The sequence below is a fragment of the Rhinatrema bivittatum genome, chromosome 4 (genome assembly GCF_901001135.1).
Source record: "Rhinatrema bivittatum chromosome 4, aRhiBiv1.1, whole genome shotgun sequence".
NCBI lineage: Eukaryota > Metazoa > Chordata > Amphibia > Gymnophiona > Rhinatrematidae > Rhinatrema > Rhinatrema bivittatum.
This window is the reverse complement of record NC_042618.1, coordinates 410044301-410068942: the sequence shown is the minus strand read 5'-3', so window position 1 is coordinate 410068942 and position 24642 is coordinate 410044301. Positions and strand designations below refer to the sequence as shown.

The window sequence follows — 24642 nt, the reverse complement described above, 5'->3', positions numbered from 1 at the left end:
CAAAACAAAATAAATCACAAATAGGGATGATAACTTTTAAACAACCACGTCGGTGCACTTGTATGTGCATATGCTGGCTCGTGCCAGAGAACGTGGCCATTTTATAACATGCGCGTGAATACGTGTGCATGGTATAAAATAGGTTGAATGCGCGTACCTGTGCGCACAATTTTATATGGACATGCGCATCTGCGCACAGATGCTGCCTCTACCACATAAGTGGGGGGGATTTTTTAAGGGACGCGCACCGACTCAATTACCAGTTTCCCCAGTTCGTTCCCAGTTCACCCAGTAATGGATAGGACTTCCTAACCCCCCTAGTTAAATAGCCTCCTTTTTACCCTGTTAGCACCAACTCTTAAAACCCCGGTGTCTAGCCTATTTATTTAATTTTATTACTTACACGCCAGCCCTAGCAGTAGTAAAGTTACGTGGCAGGAGACCCCAGCGTGCACTTGTGCGTATAATGTTAAAGTCCCGCCCATGCCCCACCCAGACCCCACCCACATCCCACCCCTTTTTCCAACTTCTTATTTGCACGTATATCGGGAGATGTGCATGTACACGGGCGCCTTTTAAAATCTGTGGGGCGCACACCGGCCCGTCTGGGCTTTTTGGCGAGCGTAGGGCTATTAAAATTCGCCTTGAAATAAAGAACAAAATCCTAAATGAAAAAAAACCAAACCAAAAACAAAAACTTTTTCAGTGTAACCCCTAGACAAATGGGGTCAGGATCTGCAGCAGCTCTAAAGAGAGAACAGCATCACATTCTATGATATCACCCAGTTGCCTGTGCTTCATCATATGCTCCATGATCCATCAGTGGAAATCCCCATGCTCAGGCCCTTATTCTTTTCTGCCTTTACTACATCCTTGAAATATAGGATGAATCTAATCTAATCTAATCTGGGTTTTATATACCACTCTTCTGGACCACCGAAAGGAAATAAACCCAGGGGAAAGAGAGAGAAGATACTCTTGGCCCCCTTTCTCCCCCAACCCCCACCTCATTCTCCATATCAACAACTCAACCTCATCTTGCCTTGTTCTCTCACACAATCTCACAAACTCAAAACTCCTAGGAAAATCTCAACTAAGGGACACCTAATGTGAGACCGTACCACCATTCTCAGTGAACAGAGGGGAGTAGTAACAGTGGGTTACATTACCATAAGAAAACATTCATAGACCTCATTTTAAAATTTTGGCAAAAAAGAATGTGTCATGAACAGGATGTCAGAACATACAAAGCTAAGTCAGTGAAAGAGAAATCCAGTGCTCTTTATCATGCAGATAGCACCAAGATTAAATACATTTTAATGACTAACCATTAGGTCATAGGTTCCATCTGGGTCATCATCTCTAGCCTCTTCTTCCTCACCATCGTCATCTAAGAAAAAGAGTTTATGGTCAAGCTTACATTTGGCTATCTTACAAATCTCCAGAGAGAAATTTTCAAGCCTATCCCAGGTTCCCTATCTTAAGGAAGTGCCATTTATTGTTTTAAGCATTCTTACATTCACCTACAATCATTGTTGTCCTTAAACATTTAAGGGCCCAATATTCAAAGTGTGTTCAGTGCTATTTAGCCAAATAAGCGGGACTTATGTGGCTAAGTAGCAGCCACTGAATATATACCTACGTTCAGCAGCCGCTGCTTAGCCGCATGACTCCCTTATACAGCTAAAATTACATGCTCAAAAAGTAGGCACGTACTGGACAGATCAAGGATGGAGAAAGTTAGCCGTATTATTTTTATGGCTAACTACCGATATTCGGTGTTAGCCGCATATGTGTATGTTTAGATGCACCATATGTGCATGTTTAGATGCACCATAGAGCAGGTCTAAACATAGGTGGGTAGACGTATCCAGTTAAGTGCGTAAGTATGCGTGAATATTCAGCGGCTTTGCCGTGCCACTGAATATACATCGTAACTTAGCTGGATAAGCTCTAACCGGCTAAGTTACTTATATGGCTAGCTTTGAATATTGACCCTATAAATAGCTTTTTCCATAATTACATTAAAATCAGCTCAGTAAAACTACCTTTTGGTCTGAAAACCCCACATCTCACCCTTACTGAGATCTGGTAACTCTGGATAAAAAAAAACCCCATTCAATCGGTTTCCAGACTAAGAGCTAAATGTAAATGTAAGTGCTTTCTGCATTGCTATAGCACCTCAGATGCTATGACCTTCAGTCATGTCTCTTTCAATAAAATCACAGATGATACTGGCAAAGTCCTGAGGTGAGATCCTCATGGTCCACGGTCTCAATCCCCACACGCTTCCAGGGCCTCTCTGATTTTCGACATTTTCATTCTCCAGACGCTGTCCCAACACTACGCTTACTTCCATTCCCCACCCTCACAATGACTCTCTTCATTCTAACTCCTATAGCTTCACTGGGTTTTAAGCTTTATTTTATTCTCTGCAATCTCAGTCCTGTAGCGTCTCTGAGCTAGTGAGCTAGTTTCTTTTTCACACTCAAGTCCTAGGGGTCGCGCTGAACAGAGGCATTCTGGGTGCTCCCACCTGCTGCAGCTCTTCCAGCTGAGAGATTCTCATGCTCTGTGTCATGTCAGAGCTGACGTACAGTCTAGGCAGTGCACTCTCACTCCAGAAGGCCCTGCTCAACAATGAACTGATTCACCATCACTGCATTCTCATTCCCAGAACATTTGTCAGTAGTAAGGTACTGGCAGCATGTTAAATATTATGGACTTATGTAAATTCCAACAGATGCCACAGTCACGTGCATTTTTCGTGGCACATGGACACATATACAAATACATTAATGACATGAAATGAATTTCACTTGGCCCCGCTGTCTTCATGTCTGTGGATAACAGTTTGCTATGTCACAAATCCCAAGAATGTCTTTGAGAAACGAAGCAGTCTTGGATAAGAGATGAAAGCTGTATAAATTTAACTGGATGGGCCAGAATTCAATTCATGTTTTTGCAGACGCGAGAGTCAAATTCCTCCAGGGCTTGAAAAAATACTACAGTAAAACTGTCTGACTCCCTGGGGTATGCACATCACAAAAGTGCAAAAAGACTCACTCCCAGTAACAACCATGCTTTTAATCCTCCTCACCCCTTCTTACCTATTATACCATATCTATTCTCATCCAATCTTATATTAATATTTATTTTTACTCCTCTATTTCCCTCCTTGAACCTTTCCTTTTCCTTTTATTCCTAACCTGCTCACCTTTGAATAAATTGCTCTATCACACCCTGCAATGCTACTCCTAAATTATTCCCATAATTAACTAACATCACTTGTTAAATCTCTGCAAGTCCGATTCAGATGTCGTTCTTTTTAAATCTGTTTTTTAAATCTGTTTTCTGCTTCTGACGAAATGTTAATTGTTATCCACATTTATATGCGTTATGAACACGTTTTATGTATATTGTTGTTTTTCTCTGTAAACCGGAGTGAAGGCATTCTGCTATACTTCGGTATAAAAAAGAAACTAAATAAATAAATGTAGAGATTCTAGTCCAAGCAAACTATCCAGGAAATAGCATATGTCTTGACGGGTTAAATTTCATAATTATATGCCACTGTGTTATGTCTACTTTGAGGTAATGGAGGAAGAGGTACTTAAGTATTTGTGCTACATACCCTTTCCTATATTTTGATGGGTTGAATTTGTAACTATGGATCTTTGTATTAACTGACCACCAGGGGCACACTGAAAGTGATCTAGGCCCCTGGGCAATAAGGGTCATTGACCCCTAATCACCCATCTAGGGCTAGGGGAGCAGCAGAGGGCCCCCGCGCACTGCCCTATTGCACAAATGGTCAGTTCGCCCCTGCTGACAATTGAAAGCTACCTGCATTAACAGAAGCTAAACCTGAGTATAAATGATGCCTATGCTCATAAATACAGGGACCAATTACTTTCTAAAATGTGCTACTATCTGGATAATATACCAATTAGTCACTGGAAAGCTTTTGCCAGCGCCATGGCAAGTGTCCCAGGCTTACATGGGCTTCTCTCCTCTCTGATCTCTAGTGGAATACTTTGCATACATTAATCTGCTGCTAGTCCCGGACTTTTCCCCAAGGTCATTCACCCTCATCATCATCAGTGTCATCGTCGTCCTCATTCATCTCATCAGCTGTCTTCTTTTTCTGCACTGCCTTCGGGACTTTAGGGATCTTTTTTTCCACCCAGCCTCTGCTGCGCAAACTGTTCCGGATGACTGGGTATGGGCCATGGATGCTGAATATTTTCTTTTGCTAGAGGTAAAAAAAATAAGAGGGGGATGGAAATGGAAGAGAGAGAGAGGCAATATGATTGGGAGAAATGTAGAATATAAGGAAAACAGAAATGAGATTTTGAAAAGCAGAAAAATTACAGAGAATAAGTTCCAAAGGTTAAATGCTAACTAAGGATTACTGGGGAGCTAAGCCCCTTATCTGTCAGACCTCCTTCTTCAACAGAAGAATAAGGGGTGGGGGATGGGACAGGCGGGTACAGGTGCATAAATGGACAAACCTGCCAACTTTGAAAGAAAATGGTCACCTCCCTCCCACACACAACCTCCCCCCTACACCTACAACTACCCCCCCAGTCTTCCTACCCCCTTAGACCTTTCCTTGTCAAAGTAGAGGCCAGCCTGAGGCCTGATCACAGCAGTGGTGGAAGCAGCAGCAGTGTACTGTCAAGACGCATGGGCCGGAGCCTGAGTCAGTGTCTGCTCCAATCCCCGTCTCCACCTCTTCTTGGATTCAGAATGGTAGGCTGGGTCTGGAAGCCAAGCATGAGCTGACTCAGTCCCCGGCCCATGGCACCCTGGCAATATACTGCTGCTATCGCCAATGCAATCTGTTCTCTGACCAGCTGCTACTTCAACAAGGAAAGGGATAGGGGAGAGGCAGGAGTCTCTTCCTGTCTGGGTGACAGAAAGCCAGCACATACATTGGCCAGTGAAAAGGTCCTGCCAGCCATCAGCATCCCTTAATGAAAACCAGTCAGGCTGGCCAAGCACCAGCTGGTTGGCAATCCCGTTGACACTAGTGGACAGACATTTGTGTTGATAGAGAGGAGAAATGGACTGAATAATATTAGGAGGAAAAGCATGAAACTGTTTCTCCTAACCTTGACTGCTCTCTCCACGATAAGTTTTGCATTTTTCAAGCGATCTGTGTTGAATATCTGAGAGTTGTAGGTTTTCCGGACACGTCCCTCCGATGTGTGTGCTGTATGCCCTGCACATAAAACAATAACCTAACTAAAGCTTCCAGTATCCATCCAACAATCTCATCTATACAGCAAGATAAACCATGGAAGCTGGACTCGAGCCTGCGAGAGCAGACATAGGCAAATAGTAAATTGGTCAGTCCTGTCGCTATGTGATTTAGGGCTGCTGAATTTCACAGAGGGATTACTTTCCTGGCTTCCTGGCTCTGATTTGCTAAAGCTATTCTCTGATTCTCTGTCTATGCGGGGGAAGCATTAGGAAAAGCAAGCAGTGAAATTGCCTGAGGCCCCCTTGGCAAAGTTGAGGGATGTCAGAGCTTCAGGGTGCTTGATGCTGGCTGGGCTCAATCCTTGGTTTCTGCCCTGGACCCCAGTGTATTTAATGCCAACCTTTGTAAAATGTTTAGTGGATCAGGCCCTAATTGTATTTCTGAGAATATGTCCAATGAAGTTGATGTCTACAAATGTGTGGCCTAAATCCATTCGTGTGTGCCCATGTTTGTGCGCCTGCATGTTAACATATGAACGTTTCAAGTGGGAGATTTGGTGGTACAAAGAGGAACATAAAAACAGAAGAGCAGAAGAACCAATGTGCCCTGCTGCTTTAAACCAAAATTAAATCACGCCCAACATCCTGTCTCCAACAGTGGCCAATCTGTTTCACATGTACTTGGCAGATCCCAGGGATGGTAACTTTCAAACCAGCGCCTGTGTGCACATTTGCACACATATGTTGACCTGCACCCAAGTATGTGGTCATTTTATAACACTTACGTGCATATCCTCGCATGTTATAAAAAACCTGGCTGCATGGGTGTGCACATGTGCATGCAAGTCCCACTTCCACCGTGTAAATTGGGGGATTCTAAAAGGGGTGCAGGCTGACGCCATTCCCAGTTTTACCAGTTCATCCCCAATTTACTCAGTTAAGAGACAGATGCTCAACCCTCCAGGTTTGATAGCCTTCACACTCCCCAGTTAGCCCCGACCCTTAAAACCCAACGGATCTGCCTCGCTTTCTTTACATTTTAACTTACATGGCATCCATAGCAGAAGTCCCAGAAAGCAAAGCCAGAAGCAAATATTAAGCAAGACAGACCAACTGCCTTAGATGAAATAATGTATTTGCACATATATCACTTGATAAAAGGAGCCCAACTCTGGCCATGTTTTGCACAAGGCTGCTTCAGGGGCTTTAACAGAGGCGGAATTAAAAGTCAATTTTTCAGGTTGTCGATAGTGATCTAAAATAAATTGTATAGTTTCACAGCAGAATTTAGTGTATACCTTGGTCTATTAATGCGACTTCTGGTAACCATGCAAGTAGATGAGCAATTTCACCATATCCTACAGCTCTTTTTCAAATCTTTCAAGATATGCGCACTGCAGGAGATATGCGTGTTTCTCGGCGACTTATTCATACATCCCCCGATTGATGTGCACATCAGGCTTTTAAAATTCACCTCAAAGAGTAGATTTATTCCTTGTTGCTCACTTCCAGGGGTAAGTGGCAGCTTTCCATAATCCACCTGGCTATTAATAGTTTATGGATTTTTCCTCTAGGAATTTCTCCAAACCCCTTTTAAATCCCACTGTGCTAGTTACCTTGACCATATCCTTCAGCAACAAAATCTACAGCTTGATTGTGCGTTAAGTGTTTTAAATCTGCTACCTGTGAGTTTCGCGGAGTTCCCATTAGTCCTAATACAATTTGAAAGGGTACATAATCTGTTTACCTGTTCCACCCTCCTAATGATTTTATAAACCTCAATCATAACCCCTCTCAGTTGCCTCGTTTCCAAGCCGAAAAGCCCTAACCTGTTTAATCTTTTTTCACAAGGGAACTGTTCCATCCCATATACCATTTTTAATGCTCTCCTCTGTACCTTTTCTAGTTCTGCTTTAACCTTTTAGAGGTTGAGGCAATCAGAACTGCACACAATACTCCTGGCGCAGATGCACCATGGATCCATACAGAGCATATGATAATCTCCATTTTATTTTCCATTCCTTTCCAAATCATTCCTAAAATTCTATTGGCTTTTTTTGACCACCACAGCACAAAGAGTTGAAGATTTCGACATATTGGCCACGGTGACTCCAATTCTTATTCCTGGATGGTGATGCACATTGGGAAAACTGATCACTTAGTCCTGCTCTCTCTTTTTCTTGTCTTTTAACCAGTTACTACTCCGCAAGAAAACATGATTTCCTATCCAATGGCTTTTTAATTTTCTGAGGAGTCTTTCACAAGGGACTTTGTCAAATGGCTTCTGAAAATCTTAACCTCTTATGGAGATGTACTGAAGTGAGAAGATATTTAGGAACATAGGAACATAAAATGTGCCATGCTGGGTCAGACTAAAAGTCCATCATGTCCAACGTTCTGGTTCTAGAAGGTCCAAATGAGAAGATCACCAAAAGGTGGTGATCCCTGCATCTACCTGGCAAATAATTGCTAATGGACCTGTCCTCCACAAACTTGCCCAAGCCTTTTTTAAACCATCTATACCATGAACTTGGACCACATTCTCTGGCAACAAAGTCCACAGCTTAAATGTGCACTGACTGAAAAAATTACTTTCTTAAATTTGTTTCAAATTTGCTACCAGTTAGTTTTATTGACTGTCCCTTGGTCCTTGTATTATTTGAAAGGCTAAATTATCTATTTTCTTGTTCCACACGCCTCGTGATTTTATAGACCATTAATCCTTTTAGCTTTTCTTCATAAGAAAGCTAGCTATTCCATGGTCAGGTATATCCAGAGTCCAGACAAAGGTCAAAGCAGGCAGTGGTCAAGTGTATCCAGAGTCCAGGCGAAGGTCAAACCAGGAATCCATCCAAGGAAGGGAATAGGAATGGATAGGCAGAGGCAGGCTGGGCAGGCAAGACTGGAACAGGTAGGGAGAAGACTGGAACAGGCAGAGATAAAGGCAGGATCAGGCTGAGGCAAAGGCAAGAACAGGACAAACACCATCAAGCACTACACAGGGTAGCTGGCCTCATTGCTGAGGCAAAGAAGGACTGTCGGTGAGGTCCTTAAATAGGACCCAAGCTAGTAATGTCATCTTCAAGCACTGTGGCCTTTTCCTACTGTGGTTCCTTCATAGGTCGGGCCATAGGTGTGCATATGCCCAAAGGAAGCCATAAGAACATAAGAACATAAGAAAATGCCATACTGGGTCAGACCAAGGGTCCATCAAGCCCAGCATCCTGTTTCCAACAGTGGCCAATCCAGGCCATAAGAACCTGGCAAGTACCCAAAAACTAAGTCTATTCCATGTAACCATTGCTAATGGCAGTGGCTATTCTCTAAGTGAACCTAATAGCAGGTAATGGACTTCTCCTCCAAGAACTTATCCACTCCTTTTTTAAACACAGCTATACTAACTGCACGAACCACATTCTCTGGCAACAAATTCCAGAGTTTAATTGTGCGTTGAGTAAAAAAGAACTTTCTCCGATTAGTTTTAAATGTGCCCCATGCTAACTTCATGGAGTGTCCCCTAGTCCTTCTACTATCTGAAAGAGTAAATAACCGATTCACATCTACCCGTTCTAGACCTCTCATGATTTTAAACATGATTTTAAACATGAGGACGCAGCAGTCGCAACGGCGTCCTGCTGCGCGACGAAGAAGCATTGGGGGTGAGTAACACATCTCAGGGGTGCCTGCAGTGAGCTGCAAATGCAACTATTAAATTATATTTGCCATTTAGATGTCCAGTCTCACAAGGACATCCTGCAATTCTTAAGTTTAACTTGTATTTTAATTATTTTGAATAATTTTGTGTTATTCACATATTTGATCACATCACTCATTGCATACTGGGTCAGACCAAGGGTCCATCAAGCCCAGTATTCTATCTCCAGCAATGGCCAATCCAAGCCACAAGTACATGGCAAGTGACCGAAACATTAAATAGATCCTATGCTACTAATGCTATCAACAAGCAGTGGCTATTCCCTGTTGATTAATAGCAATTTATGGACTTCTCCTCCAGGAACTTATCCAAATCTTTTTTAAACCCAGCTACACTAACTGCCTTAACCACATCCCCTGTCAACTAATTCTAGAGCTTAATTGTGTGTTGAGTGAAAAATAATTTTCTCCAATTTCTTTTAAATGTGCTACTTGCTAATTCCATGGAGTGCCCTCTTAGTCCTTGATTTATGTGAAAGAGTAAATATCCATTTCACATTTACCCATTCAAGTCCTTTCATGATTTTGTAGACCTCTATCATATCTCCCCTCAACCGTCTCTTCTCCAAGCTGAACAGCCCTAACTTCTTTAGCCTTTCCTTATAGGGGAGCTGTTCCATGCCCTTTATCTCATAAATGAATAAGTTAAACAATTCTGGTCCCAGCACAGGTCTCAGGGGAACTTACTATCATAATGTAATAAAATTTGACATAATCAAACTTTAAGTAAAACTACTATGGTAGATATAACTTTAAAAGTGGGCATTATGATAGAATGAGGAAATTAGTTAAAAAAAACAACCTAAAAGGAGTATCTGCAAGGGTTAAAAGTTTGTGAGAAGTATGGACATTGTTTAAACATTGTTCAACAACCGAGCAGGTAGTGGAGATATTGTGGGAGCAGGTAGTGTGGGGACCTATTATGCAATACTAATTGTAGTCATTGAGCTTGATCTATATGTTTACATGCTTGCTGCCTTTACATCAGATTGTGGACTGCTTCTGAAGTCTTTATTAAAAATATTTTGAAGATGTTTGCTACTTGACTGAAGTTGTGGCAAATCAGAAATTTATTGTGCGACACACCTCTCCTTTGACCATTGTTTAAAAATACCATTTTGGAATCCTAGATAAAAAGTATTCCATGCATTAAAAAAGGTCAAAGGAAGTAGTTAAAGCTAAAAGGGCATGGTTCAAAAAATGGAAAGTAGACCCAAATGATTAAAATAGGCAAGAGCACAGTTAAATGTAAAACAGTAGTTAGGCAAGCCAAGAGAGACTCTTGAGAAAAAGCTTGCAAGTGAAATAAAAACTAATAATAAAATCTTTTTCAAGTACATTCAAAGGAAAACGTCTGTGAGGGAGTCAGTTGGGCTGCTAGATAACCAAGGGACAAAAAGGGTGCTCAGGGAGGGCAAGGAAAAAGCAAAAAAATGGAATGCTTCAGTCTTTATGAAGGAGGATGTTGGGAATAAACCCACACCTGAAACATTCTCTAAATCATAGAGGTTCTGGGCAACTAAAAGAGATATCTATGACATTGGAAGATGTAATAGACCAGGAGAATAGACAAACTAAAGAGTAACAAATCACCGAGACCAGATGGCATCCACCGAAGAGTTCTAAAAGAACTCAAACATGAAATTGCTAACTTGTTACTAGTAATCTGTAACCTGTCTTTTAAAACAGCTACGATTCCTGAAGACTGGAAGGTGGCCAATATGACACCAATTTTTAAAAAGGGCTCTAGGGGTGATCCAGGAAACTATAGACCGGTCAGCCTGACATCAGTGCCAGGCAAAATGGTAGAAGTTAGTCTTAAAAAAAAAAATAAAAAATCATTGGCCAAACAGTCATGGCTTAATGGGGAACAATCAACAGTTTTAGCAAGAAGTTTTGTCTTACTCATCATTTAGAATTTTTTAAATAAACATGTAGGTAAAGGTGAGCCAGTTGATATAGTGTTTTTGAATTTTAAAAGGCATTTGACAAAGTCCCCCATGAAAGATTCCTCAGAAAATTACAAAGTCATGGGATAGGAGGCAATGTTCTGTTGTGGACTGGTAACTGATTAAAAGGCCAGAAACAGAGGGTAGGACTAAATGGTAAATTTATAAAATGGAGAAAGTTCATTAGTGGAGTACCATAGGGATTGGGATTGGGACCTGTACTATTTAACATATTCAGAACTGATCTGGGAAAGGGAATGATAAGTGATCAAATTTGCAGATGATACAAAATTATTCAAAGTTGTTAAAACAGCAGCAGACTACAAGGAACTGCAGAAGAACCTTGTGAAACTAGGAGACAGGGCAACTGAATGGCAAGTGAAATTTAATGTGGAAAAGTTCAAAGTGATGCACATAGGGGAAAATAATCCCAACTACAGGTACATGATGGTAGGTTCTGTATGGGAAGTCACTAGCCAGGAAAAGAACCTTAGAATCCTTGTACACAATATGTTGACATCCTTGGCTCAGTGCATGGCAGTGGTCAAAAAAGCAAATAGAATGTTAGGAATGATCTAACAAGGAACGGAGAATAAAACAGAAAATATCATATTGCCTTTGTACCAAGCTATGGTACAAAGGCACTGCACCATGAATACTGTTTACAGTTTTGGTCACCCCATCTCAAGAAAAACATAGCGGAACGAGAAAAAGTGCAGAGGACAATGACAAAAACTTTAAAGGGGATGGAACATTTCTCCTGTGATGAGGGGCTATGCAGGCTAGGGCTCTTCAGATTGGAAAAGAGACGGCTGAAAGTGGACATGACAGAAATTTATAAAATCATGAGTGGGGTGGAAGTGGTAAATGAAGGACAGTTATTTACCCTTTTAAATAATACTAAAACTAGGCGACACTCCATGAAACTAACAACCAGCAGATTCAAAACAGATAATAAAAAAGTACTTTTTCCACTCAGTGCACTATCAAGCTGTGGAATCTGCTGCCAGAGGACATGATCAAGGCAACTAACATAGTGGGATTTAAAAGAGGTTTGAGCAAGTTCCTGGAGGAAAAGGCCGTAACACATTATTAGCCAGATAGACTAAAGAAAGCTATTACTATCCCTAGGAATGTTTAAAAGGAATTAGATCTATTTTATGGGATCTGTCAGGTACTTGTGACTTGGATTGTCCGCTGTTGGAGACAGGATGAAGGGCCTGATGGACCTCTTGGTCTGATTCAGCATGGCAGTTCTTATGTACGCATTTACCTCTTCTCATTTACAAAACTGACTCTTTGGTTTATCCTTTAACAAGTTACCAACACACAGTAACATATCACCTCCTATCCAATTACTTTTTAACTTCCTGAGGAATCTCTCATGAGAGACTTTGCCACATGCCTTATGAAAATTCAGGTACACTGTATCGACTAGCTCACCCTTATCCGTCCTCTTGTTTATTAACACATAGAAATACAGAAACATAGAAATGACGGCAGAAAAGGACCAATGGTCATCCAGTCTGCCCAGCAAGTTTCCCATGGAAGTATCTGCCATGCAGGTTATCCTCATGTATCAGTCAGTGCTACCTGACGTGCTGTGCTTATGGACTTGGCCGTAGAAGCAGTCCTGTGTTTTTGTCCTTAACGTCTGTGCATCAGTACTCCAGACTGTAAAAAAGTCATGGCTCATGGCTCATGCTGGTGGTCCCTGAATCCAAATTTCTTTTTCCTTCCACCCCCACTCCCCTCGTTTGAAGCAGAGAGCGATGTTGCAGTTGCCTCAAAAGCATCAAGGCTTATTTGTTAAGGGTAGAAATCCATGTCTTTTGTTAAAGGTAGTAACTGCTGCTCTGTTCAGGTTACTCCCACGCTTATCGATTTCCCAAACTGTAAATGTCGGGGCCCTCGTCGGTTGCTGTCTAAATCCATTTTCCTTCCCCCTGCTGTTGAAGCAGAGAGCAAATGTTGGAGTTGCATCAAAAGTATCCAGGCTTATTGGTTTCGGGCAGTAACCGCTGCACCAGCAAGTTACACCTGTGCATGCTTTCTTCTTTCCCTTTAGGACTTGGCTGTAGAAGCAGTCCTGTGCTTTTTCCCTTATGTCTACATTTCAATTTCCCAGACCATGAAAGTTGGGACCCTTGGTTGTCTTCTGAATCCAACATCTTCAAAGATGACCTCATTTTGCTAAATCCATGATGGCTCTTCCACATTAAACCATGTTTATCCATATGCTCTGTAATACAGTAGTAAAAGGGAAACAAAAGAGAAGTCTGTCCCCTACAGTGCAAGAATTAGAAAATCTGTATCTGTAGACTTGTTCAGAGAAATCTGTCTGCATGCATTTGCCCCATCTTCATGTCTGTAGAAGGATGTGTCTGTGACAATCTGTTTTCCTTCTGTTCTCCTCTCATTCTGAGGCAGATGCGTTCAAGCTGCGTCTTTGTGATTAGCTGCTTGCACATTTTGAACTGTACAGTTTATTTATGTGAAGTATTTATGCTAGTTTCACATTTATATGCATATCTAATGAAATTCTACCCAATTCTCAGAGTCTGTCTGCCTTGGGACAGATGAGATCTGTGTCCATGTCTTTCTCTATAGATGTGCCCGCATGTCCTTGTGCAAACCGTACGGGCTGCTAGCCAGTTGGCATGTGCATGTAAAGGTCCTTTTCCTAATACATAAAGCCTTTAGAAATCCCTACTTTTCTGTAATAGAGGCTAGTATCGCACACAGTGCAGTGTCTAGCGGAAATGGAGCTCTAGGTGGGGTTGCTTTTGGTGCCTCCTCATTCTCTTTAGGGTTTGCAGACTTGCAGCCTGACTCACATATCCTATCATGCTAAAGACCTCCACTTCCCCTTGTTATCCTCAGGCCCAGATTTAGGCATGGGCAACATAGGCATCTGCCTAGGGCACCAAATAATACCCAGACCAAAGAGGAGCCTGCTTCTGCTGGCACAGCTTCAAAAGGATGCCACCATGGCACTCGGCCTATGGGCTATTTAAATCTTGAACCTGGTGAGTCTCACTGGCTTGGACAGCAGACAGAATTCTTTCTGTGGTAGGATCATCTCTCATACAGTCTCCCAATTACATTACAACTCAGTCCTACTCTGTTCACCTTGGGTTAAGGTTACAGACATTTTTCTTCCTAACTTATGGCATTGCTTAAATATGATATCAGATTCAGATTATCTTTTTATTTGGTTTGATAGGTATGATTTATTGTCATATGATGTATAGCACCTTGAGATCTTCAAGTTGTGTATAATGTGATGCTATAAATCCTTAAAATCAAGCTATCTCTGCAGTTATGCCATACCCTCCTGTTTGTGTTTTTCCGCTCCAGGCCCAGAATGCATTTTATGTGGTAAGTTGCTCTGAAGTGGGTTTTCGGATTGAGTTCCCTTGTTTTCATCAGTCTTTTCACCCTGACCTGCTGAGTTAAAAAGAACAAAGCTTTACAAACCATAATCCTGGGGGAATTCTGCACTACTGCAGAGCGCAGAATTTGCGCAGAATTGCCATTTTCTGCGCAGAAAATGGCAGAGGAGACCCAGGCATGCCACGAACGGAGCACGTGAAGATGAAGCCCCGGTGCACTGTTCGCGGTGAAGATGAAGGCTCCCCCGTATGCCGTGGGATGCGCTCCGCTCGTGGCGACAATGAAGGCCCCAGTGCGCCATTCGCAGTGACAATGAAGGCCCTCATGTGCTGTGAATGGAATATGGTCCGCTTGCAGTGAAGATGAAGGCCCCAGTGAGAGTGAATGTGTGTGTGTGAGAGAGGAGAGGGGTGTGAGAGAGGAGAAGGAAGGGTGAGAGAGCAGGGAGAGGGGGTGAGAGAGGGAAGGGGCTGAGAGGGGGGAGGGGAGGGTAAAAGAGCAAGGGGGTGAACAGGAAGGTGTGAGAGAGAGCATGGGAGGTAAGAGAGGGGGGCTGGGGGATGCTTGAGTGTGGGTTTCAGAGAGAAGGAGCCTATATGAAAAGATTGTGAAGGAGTGTATATGCGTGTGAGAGGTTAGGAGCACGTATGAAAAAGGGATCGTGTGTATGTGAGGGTGCTAGCCTGTGTGAAGGAATTGTGTATGTGTGAGACAGAGCCTGTGTGAAGGGGTGCATGAGAGAGAGACATAGGTAGCCTGTGTGAGGATGTATGTGTGAGAGAGAAAGGAAGCTTGTGTGGGTGTGTATGCAAGAGAGAGGGACCCTATATGAGGGGATGTGTGTGTGTGCGAGAGAGTGAGGGAGGCTGTATGAGGGTGTGTGTATTTGTACTAGAGAGAGGGAGCATGTGTGTGAGAGCGGGAGGGACAGAGGGAGCCTGTGAGGGGCAGTACTGAGAAAGGGGTCAAACTCTGGGAGTGGAGATAGAGTGGAAGGGGTTGAACCTAGAGTTGGAGGGGAGAGATACTGGTAGGTGGAGGAGTTGGGGCCTGAGATGGCAAAGTGGCCAGGGGAGTAGGGAGAGCGAGAGGAAGGGATACTCTTACAGTGAATTTCCAGGGAAATTCTGCTCAAAATATTTAAAATTCTACATCTCTAAGTAATAACTTTTTTCTGTATTAATTTAAAATGTAATTACTTAAAGACTGTCATGTATTTTGACCAATATAAAGTTTGCAGAATTTTTCAGAATTTTAAGTTTTTGTGCACAGAATTTTAAATTTTTTTGCACAGAATTCCCCAAGGAGTAAAACCATGAGAATTTTATTTGTTCCTCTACTTTCCACCGACAGCATCAGTAATTGCATAACTGGTTAGGATTCAAATAATAATAATAATATCAGAGATTCAATAACATAGTCCTTCTCTGATTGTCTTATGACAATCCCAAGGAAGCTGAAACTTACTGTGCATCTGTAACCAGCTCAGCTGCACAGATCTGAATTTTAAAAAATGTGCACAGAGAAGTGAATGTATCAGCACCAAACTGCAAGCATCAGCAATGTTCTGAATATCTCCAAAGGCATGCAATCTCACCTTGGTCTTCAGCACTTATTTTGTCTTTGGTGTCAGTCTTTCCATTAGGAATTCTCTTGTCTTCAATTTGTGCTTCTGGAATAGGCTACAAAATAAAGATAATTAAAAATAACCTGCATAACCAGTAGCCTGAATTATTCATAAAAATGAGGATCTGCTGACATGGGGCCCTCTCATCCATTGCTGAAGGTTAAACTGGCGATGAAATGCCTCCCTCCTTCCAAACCACCATCAAGGAATATGAGCAACAAATGATATCAGAGCAAGGAGGCCAATTAGATCTGTATGAACTATTATTTCACTGTAAAACCCCCATCTGAACCCTAACAATTACAAAGGCTTGGTGAACTGGATCCTGCAATCAATGGTGCACACCTTCAAACCCGCTTCTACACAAGGGTGAACTTTTACCTTGGTAACCATGGTGACAGCTGGCCAGCTCATTTTAATATTATTTGGCTTATAGTAGCTTGCAATGAATAGGTCTGTCACTCATGGCTAATGTTCTGCCTACAGATGTAGGAGAGAGAGAAATATGCACGTGAGAAAACAAAAGGGGAGAAAGAATATAAGATTAGCAGACTTTGGATTATGCAGCCTATAAATATTTAAAATAAATAAATACAGATGAAAAGCATCAGTACAAATTGAGAGGTGAGACAGAGAAAAGATGGAAAGATGGAAAAAGATGAACACAGAAGGACAAACTAATGACAGCATTAGGATGGAATAAACTTGCCATTATGTTTATTTATGTACCACCTGCATTCAACTGAACTGATCCTGTAAAACCAGATTTGAAAAGACATTGCAGGATTGACCTGCATATATCTATCTATAAAGATGAACATTTTGCTTGTCTGCAGTGCAGACTGAATAACAGATGCCCAGAATAATGCAGAAAAGTATTTTGCCAGTACACTGTAATGTACATGCCTTGCACCCACAGCTCCATGACAAACTGCAGCTCTCTGCTTGCACACTGACAGATGGTGAGGTCTCCCACGGTATTGCTAGATAAATATTTTATTTATTTGTCAATTTTATAAACTGCTTCCCCAATTACATAGTAATTGCCCTAATCAACATTAATACAATACATGAAGCAAACTGTTAAAAAAAAAAGAAATACAAAATACAAAAAAATATATAAAAACAACTATGAACAGTAAAAAAAAAATAAACATCACTCACACCCTTACACCAACCCCCCTTCCCTCAACCACTGACCCATCTCTAAAAAAGCCACTCTCTGAAGCATATCCCCCTCTTCTCAAACCTGTGGCATGAATTTCCCTACTACAGTTCCTTGTGACTACCAGCTAGCACTTCAACTGTTTTTATCAGCGCACGCCGCAGTGGGTCAAAAGAGGGCACAGGGAACATGTGATTCTGCATCCCATGGATTTCATGCTTCAAAGGGGAATATTGCAGTCCGACCAATAAAACAAAATGGCTAAGGTTTTATCAGACACTAGCTTATTGCTGTAGATGCTGTTGGGGGGGGGGGGGAATGAAAGAAGATGAAAGAAAAAAAAGCAATCAAAAGAATTGGTCTGTCCAACAGCACACACTGCAGCATTACAATCTTCCTGAAAACAATACCATCAGAATTAAATGGAATTCTACCAGTTCTTTACAGCTCAGTCTTGTCAGTGTCCTTAGTGACTTTAGCAATGTGAGTTCTGTGGTGTGGGCTGTACTAGTGTAGGCAAAACTACCCAGATATCTCTCTCTTACTATCACTTACGGACACAATCCTCGTCAACCTAGAGAAAAACCAATCCTACCTCCTTATTCTTCTAGATCTATCCGCTGCCTTTGATACGGTAAAACACACCATACTTATAGACCAACTAGCCAACATAGGTATCAAAGGCTCAGCTCTCAGCTGGTTTCAGTCCTTCCTAAGCAACAGATTCTATAAAGTCAGGATAAACAACAAGGAATCGCTTCCAGTTCTTTCAGATCAAGGAGTCCCTCAAGGATCTTCACTCTCACCCACCCTCTTCAATATCTATCTCCTCCCTCTATGCCACCTGCTCTCAAACCTCAAGCTTATCCATTACCTCTAGGCAGATGACATCCAAATCCTTATCCCGATTTCAGAATCCCTTCAAAAAACGATCAGCTACTGGAATGACTGTCTACAGCCAATTAAAGACTTACTCTCAAGCCTCAATTTAGTATTGAATGCCAACAAAACTGAAATGCTCATTATCTCCCAAGATCCCCTCACCATCTCTTCAAGCTCCTCTCAACCAAACTCAATTAGCAAGTTCTCACCAGACGTCAGGGATCTTGGAGCCTGGCTAGACAACAATCTAAACCTAAAAAAGTTTGTAAACAATACCGCAAAGGACTGCTTTTACAAACTGCAAGTCCTCAGAAAGCTAAAACCCCTCCTTCACTTCTCTGACTTCCGGCTAGTACTTCAATCCATCATACTATCTAAGCTCGATTATTGCAACTCCCTCCTTCTCGGTCTACCCTCAAATACCATCAAACCCTTACAAATGGTTCAAAACGCCGCTGTCAGAATACTTACAAACTCTAATAAAAGAGATCACATCACTCCAATCCTTCGTAACCTACATTGGCTTCCTATTAACCACAGGATCCTCTATAAAGTGCTCACAATTATTCACAAAGCAACATACAATCTTGCTCCGATCATGTTAAGCACCCAACTCCAACCTCATACTTCATCCAGACCAATTAGAAGCGCTTACAAAGGCACATTGCAAGCCCCACAGGTAAAATCATCACTGAGCAAAAGAGCACTATCTTCAGGAGGCCCCCACCAATGGAATGCGCTCCCCCCAGATCTAAGACTAGAACCAAGTCATCAGGAGTTCAAAAAAAAGCTAAAAACATGGCTTTTCCGTCAAGCCTTCCCAGACATCTAATGCTACCTAATCAAGTCTTTTAACCCAAATCATGGGTTATCTCACTGTTTTTCCTATTACAATTTTTTCAACTGTACCTTAATTTTGGAGCTCTTTCATCTTTTGTATTTATACTGTACTCACACTCCATTTACTCTATCTCTTTTATATTTATTTTCTATATAATATTTATTACTATATTACTATGTTTAATTGGTTATCTATTCTATTTGTTCCATCATTATTGTTATTGTTCTATTGTTACCTGTTTTATTGTTCAACTGTTCTATGTAAAACCCACTACTCTTTTTGGGCATCTAAAAGTTGTATGTAAACCGGATTGATTTGTAGTTCCTACAAGAACTTCGGTCTATAAAAATTAAAAATAAATAAAATAAATAAAATAAATGATCAGGAATTTACACCTAGAGAATATATACACATATATTGAACATGCAAAAATGTATTTATATTTACCAAACTGTATATCATGAGTCTAGTAACCAGCACAGAAAATGCTTTGAGTAAACCATTCAATAAACTTCCAAAATGTATTACGTAAATGGATTTGATTTTAGATTGGTAATGGAACAGACCGTCACTGGCCAATCAGATGTGATTAATGACATCACAGTGGTTTATGACCTCACAAATGCACTCAGACAGTTGCAGCCAATCCTACATAGCCCAGTTCTGTCACACTAGTTCTTGAGTTAACACCTTTTTAATCAAAATTGCCATTCATTTGTGCCATGAAGGAAATGCATAATAGTTTCCCATTAAAAGATTTATTTTCAATATTCATTTGCTAGGGAAGGAGTTTCCACAACAAGCGCTTGTTTCTGTCATCCAGGAGTTGTAGAGAATTATCTTTGTTCACTCAAGGTCAATTAGAACACATCTTTTATTTAGCAGATAACCATTATGTACCATTTTGTTATATATTGAATACACTGTTTCAAAAAGATACCTATGACTTTATAATTCATGAGGAGAGAGGAATGACTATCATGAAGGGGCCAACATCAGTCATTTATTATTTATAGAATAAAAACACAAAGCCACTTTAAGTTATATTTATATATATATTCCTCATACAGAGAAATTCTTTAAATGCCTTCTATTAGGTAAATGTTAAAAACCCTACACCCGCTAAAGCAGGGAGATATGCACACAAGTTGGGACAGTGCACACCTAGTGGACGTCAAAAGTTTTATAAATGGGGCGTGGTCTGGGCAGGGCACAGGTGTGTCAAAGAAGGCCAAGAGATGTGCACATAAATATGTATGCACATATGCGCCCAGGCACGTGCTGGGGTCCCCTGCCACATAACTTTACTGCTGTGTGTAAGTAAAAAATCAAAAACATCTAGGCTAGTCAGAGGGGTTCTTTAAGAGTTGGGGGCTAACAGGGCGAAAGGGAGGCTAATAAATTAGGGCGGTTTGGACGTCCTATCCCTAAACTGGTTGAACTGAGAAAACTAGCTATGGTGTCGGCGCGCATCCCTTATAAAATTCCCCCACTTAGGCGGGAGATGAGGCATGTGCACGCACATGTCCATTTAGAATTGTGTGCACATATATGCCAAAACACAGCTACACTGACATCTATCTAAATATACTAAAATCCTGAGTGCTCTCTTTTTTGTACATATTCTGACTCATCTCTAAATAAATATTCACAAGTCGTAATGTAAGCATTTCATAACTTCAATTTTTTATTTTAATTTGTATAACGTGAGTCATCCATCTATATTACCTTTTTTATTCGGTAAAGCTGTTGTTTATTTATTCAGGATCAGATCTTTATTGTCTACCTATTCTAGATTTAGACCTTGCTATGCTGCTATAACTTATTGTAGACCATCCTGGATATTAGATATTAGATATTAGATGTTATGCAGCTACATTCATTGTTTATACTGTTTTTTTAAACTGCTGTACCCACCCTTGGGTGTATTTCTTATTCGAAAAGTCAGGTATTAAATCCTAATAAAAACAAATGTACAGACACATCGTCTTATTTGGGGGATTTCTTACTACCGAATATCTCACTGAGTCCTTTGGCTTTAATAGGCAAGGTGGTTTGTTAGATGCCCCTGCTAAATGGTGATAACGAGGAATTTCTCATCTGCAGTACATGCCACACCTTGCTTTCCGTACAGGAAAATGATCTGCAAACGCATATACATACACACCCTCACGTGATCCTTACCAAAGTACATCTTAAGCAGAGGTACAAGGAGAGCAGCGAGCAGAGAAAGGGCAGCAGGACACGGAGACGGATTTGCAGGAGATACTCGTTTATACTGTTCCCTAGGCACGTCTGACAAGCTCCATGCCGAGCTTCGCCCTCTCAGGTCGCACGAATCTCGCTTCCCCTCAGACCTGAGAACCAACCGACTGCCCCCTCCTCCGCCCCATGCCCCCTGCCAGAAGCAAGCCAGGCGCTTGGCAGCAAATCCCACCCCCTCTTGTCTTTTGTTTGCGGTAACCAGGGAAACCATTTCCAAGACAACCGGGAGGGAGCCGCCTGCACACCTTCCGCCGGTCCTGCTCGGGGCAGCGGGCTGCACCTCTGTCCAGCGCGGGCACGCGGGGGCGCTGCCAGGACTCGCCGCAGCGAGCCGGGGCCGCGCTGGGCTTCCCGCCGACCGAACGAGGGCAGTGCATCCAAGAGATGCAGTGTAAGCCGCGCCAAAAATGGAGGCGGCTCTTCGGAGGCGGGCTGCAGCCCACTCCTCCGGACGGAAAGGTGAACATCGAAGCTGGAAAGAGCAGGAGGCGGCAGCCCGGCTGCTTCCAGCTCGAAACTCCTTGTCTCACAATAGATGGAACAATCCGGCACTGGTTCCATCGCTCCTTTGTTTGCTAGCGTTCGGCAGCCGCTGCAAAGCGCCGAGGGCAACCATAGGGCTCGTTAACAATACCAGGCTCATTCGAACCGGCCGCTGCTTATTTTTGTAGATACGAAAATGCCGTGTACTGGGTGAAAGGTTAATATGGATCGCTGCGTGCTCTGGTTAAAAGGGAAATGATCGTGGCTCGGTACCATCTTTGCTTCATTACGTTCTCCCTTGGCCTTTCTTGCTACTTTAGACCTTGACCCTATATAAACAATATGGGAACCAGCCCTGGAACCATACACCTGTATCCTTCCACGCCATGACAAAGAAAACACGTTTCCTACTGCCACTCGGAACACTAGAGAGATGACAAGTAGTGGGGGGGGGAGCAGCAGCAGACACCTGTTCCTGCCCACGCTATGGCTATGTTGCTGTTTGAAACCAAATATGAAATGTCACTAACATATTCTTTTTTGTTTTGTTTTCAAAACAAAAACAAAACAAGATTGGGCTCATTTTAAATAGTCAACTGTCCGTGGGCAAATTAAAAGAAAAACAAACTGATCTGGCCTGGTCTCAGTTCCACCCCCTGTCCAAACCCACGGAATGAAAAAGGCCCTTAACAGATTGGGTGTCCGCGGCTCTTCCATGAGCAGAAGTGAGCCCAAGACGCTCCTCCCCCACAGCTCTGGCATTTAAAATGGTTTTACACCATTCGGTTGTGGGAAGATTCTGTCCAACATAATAGGGCTGGCCTCGCGTTGACCCGCAGCCGTTTTGAAAAGCCAGAGCTGTGAGGAAGGAGCAACTGGAATCACTCCTGCCCCTGAAGGACCGCAATCGTGTAAAGGCTGGCGGGAGAATCCTGTGATCTGGGATGGAACCTTTTTTTGGCGGGTTTGTTGGGCAGGGGAAGGGGGTCTTTCATTTTGTTTTTATTTTGGATAAATGAAATAAAATTGGATCAGCAAGAAACAAAACTTAAAAAATGCAAACCAAACAAAAATTTTTCCTGTGCACAGTCCTAGTCCATATGTATCAATAGCGGGCTGGCTATGCTCTCCCAGCCTTTCTAGCAGCTCTCACACCACACAGATTTGACTGAAATTGGCAGGAATGTTGGTATCTTACGTTAAAAATGACCCCAGCCACCTGAAGGATGGTGCTGTACAGTTTTCCATCCTCAGTCATTGTATTTTAGGCATTTGTTTTGAATGAATGCACATTCCTAAGATGCCAACACTTCATGATAACATGGCCATACAATGAAACGATGCTGGCCCCTACCAGAGGCAGATACTGACGTGACATCACTTCCGTGCCATTTTTAAAGTGCTGGAGTTGGGACAAAATGAGTGGGCTTTCCTCTTTGCCCTAAGGATTTTTCAAGGACCATGGGAAGGTAGTTAAGTAGGAGCCAGTAAAGGAACTCCCCAGGAGGAAAACTAAAAGCCACAGAAGAGAGAGAGAGAGGGGAAACAAAAAAAAAAGGCAGGTCAAGTGTCCTCTGCTTTAAAGTGGAGGAGGAGGCAGCTGGGAGCTACAGGCCAGTTAATGGGACAGTATGGTGAGTGCATTAATGGAATCTCTGCTAAAATGGGGGCTGTGCAGCTTTTGGATCGAGCGGTTTATAGCAGGGTTTGTAACCTTTTGAGGAGCATGGACCCTTACAACCTCCAAATATTTTGCAGACCCCTACCTGCTTCACTTTAGTTTTTTAATGCCATATAGAAATCTGACATGTAATAACAATATACACTCCAGAATCATTTGCAATGTACAGAACTTAATATTAAAGAATGGTTTCTGATATAAACTGTGCCTTCCCTCCTCCCATGGTCCATACCCGAGTGCCCTCCCTCCCGCTCTTTCCCTACATTCATGGCCCCTTCCTGAGTGCTCTCCCTCCTGTCCTTTTCCTTGTTCTGTCCTTCCTGCATATTCACATTCCTGCCCTCTTCCCCTTCCCAAAGGCCTCTGCTACCCTCTTTGCTCCCACCCATGACTCCTGCCCTTCTAGCCTCTCCCTCCTTTATCTCCCTTCCTGATTGCTTTTTCTCCTTGATCCCTTGTTGAGTGCTGTACACCCATAGGCCCCTTCCCATATGCCTCCCATCTTCTTCCTTCTCCCCATTGCCACTTCCTGAGTGGCCTCCCTTCTGTACTCTTCCCTTGCAGCCCCTTCTATGCTCCTCTCTGTCCTACCTTCTCTCCACCACTCAATCTCAAAATGTTCTCCTACTTAAGGCCCAAGCGCTTTCACTCCTGTGCCCACCTTTCTTGCCATCTCCTCCCTGTAATCTTTCTGCCCCTTCTTGAGTGCTCATCTCCCTATGGCCCCATACTTCTGCCCTCCTTGCCCCCAACCATAGCCATATCCTTTCCTCACTGCAGATTTTCTTCCTTACTGTAAGGGGAGCAATGTGCCTTGGGTTCATAACCATGCTTACTGCTGCCTGTGGTCTTGTGGAGCAGTGGCTGTTGAAGACAATGGCGGCACCCTACTATGCCTTCTTCCTCATGGCAGATCTTCAGGCTCCTCCTCCATACTTTTCCATCTCCTATCCCTGCCTGTTTGGGCTTCTCAATGCTGTAGTTTTCCTCTTCTCAGTATGTGATTAGTCAGCAGCAGTAGATGTAGAGCAGCTCTCAGCAATTGTACTTTTGTTGCCTCCCTTCTGGAGGACCCCCTGTGCTGATCTCACGGCTCCAAAGTTAGGAAACACTGGCTTATAAGGTAGCATGGTTTTAGCAAAGGTAGGTCTCAACCAAACTTAATCAATTTCTTTGACTGGGTAACTTAAGAGTGGGGGACAGTGCTCGATGTAGTTTAGGTGGATTGCAGCAAGGCCTTTAAACATAGCTCCACCTCCGCCACTTAGAAATAATTTTGTTGCCCTGGCTATAGGCCTGAAAGTGACTGAGTTAGAAACTGGTTGACTGGAAGTCAACAAAAGGTAATAGTAAAGGAAGTTCACTCCATAGAAAGGAGTGTTACTAATAGTGTACAACAAGGATTGGTCCTGGAGCTGACTCTGTTCACTC

The 24642-nt window shown here is 42.5% G+C and overlaps 1 protein-coding gene across 6 annotated transcripts in view; it reads right to left on the bottom strand.

Moving 5' to 3' along the window:
• The window catches only part of TTLL3 (tubulin tyrosine ligase like 3), a 179989-nt gene extending 158805 nt beyond the window's left edge, over positions 1-21184 (bottom strand). For 2 of the 6 annotated variants that reach the window (XM_029601150.1, XM_029601147.1), the window contains exons 1-7: positions 20967-21184; positions 16276-16374; positions 15865-15949; positions 14205-14321; positions 5118-5227; positions 4090-4255; positions 1329-1390 (exon numbers count right to left, since the gene is read on the bottom strand). In XM_029601150.1, coding sequence (XP_029457010.1) covers positions 1329-1390; positions 4090-4255; positions 5118-5227; positions 14205-14321; positions 15865-15949; positions 16276-16308 — 573 coding nt within the window. In that variant the 5' untranslated portion in view covers positions 16309-16374; positions 20967-21184. Of the gene's footprint in view, positions 1-1328; positions 1391-4089; positions 4256-5117; positions 5228-14204; positions 14322-15864; positions 15950-16275; positions 16375-19229; positions 19308-20966 lie in introns of those variants that run through there. The other 4 variants (XM_029601149.1, XM_029601148.1, XM_029601151.1 and 1 more) reach the window with 4 other exon arrangements.
• Positions 21185-24642: the final 3458 nt, after the last annotated feature.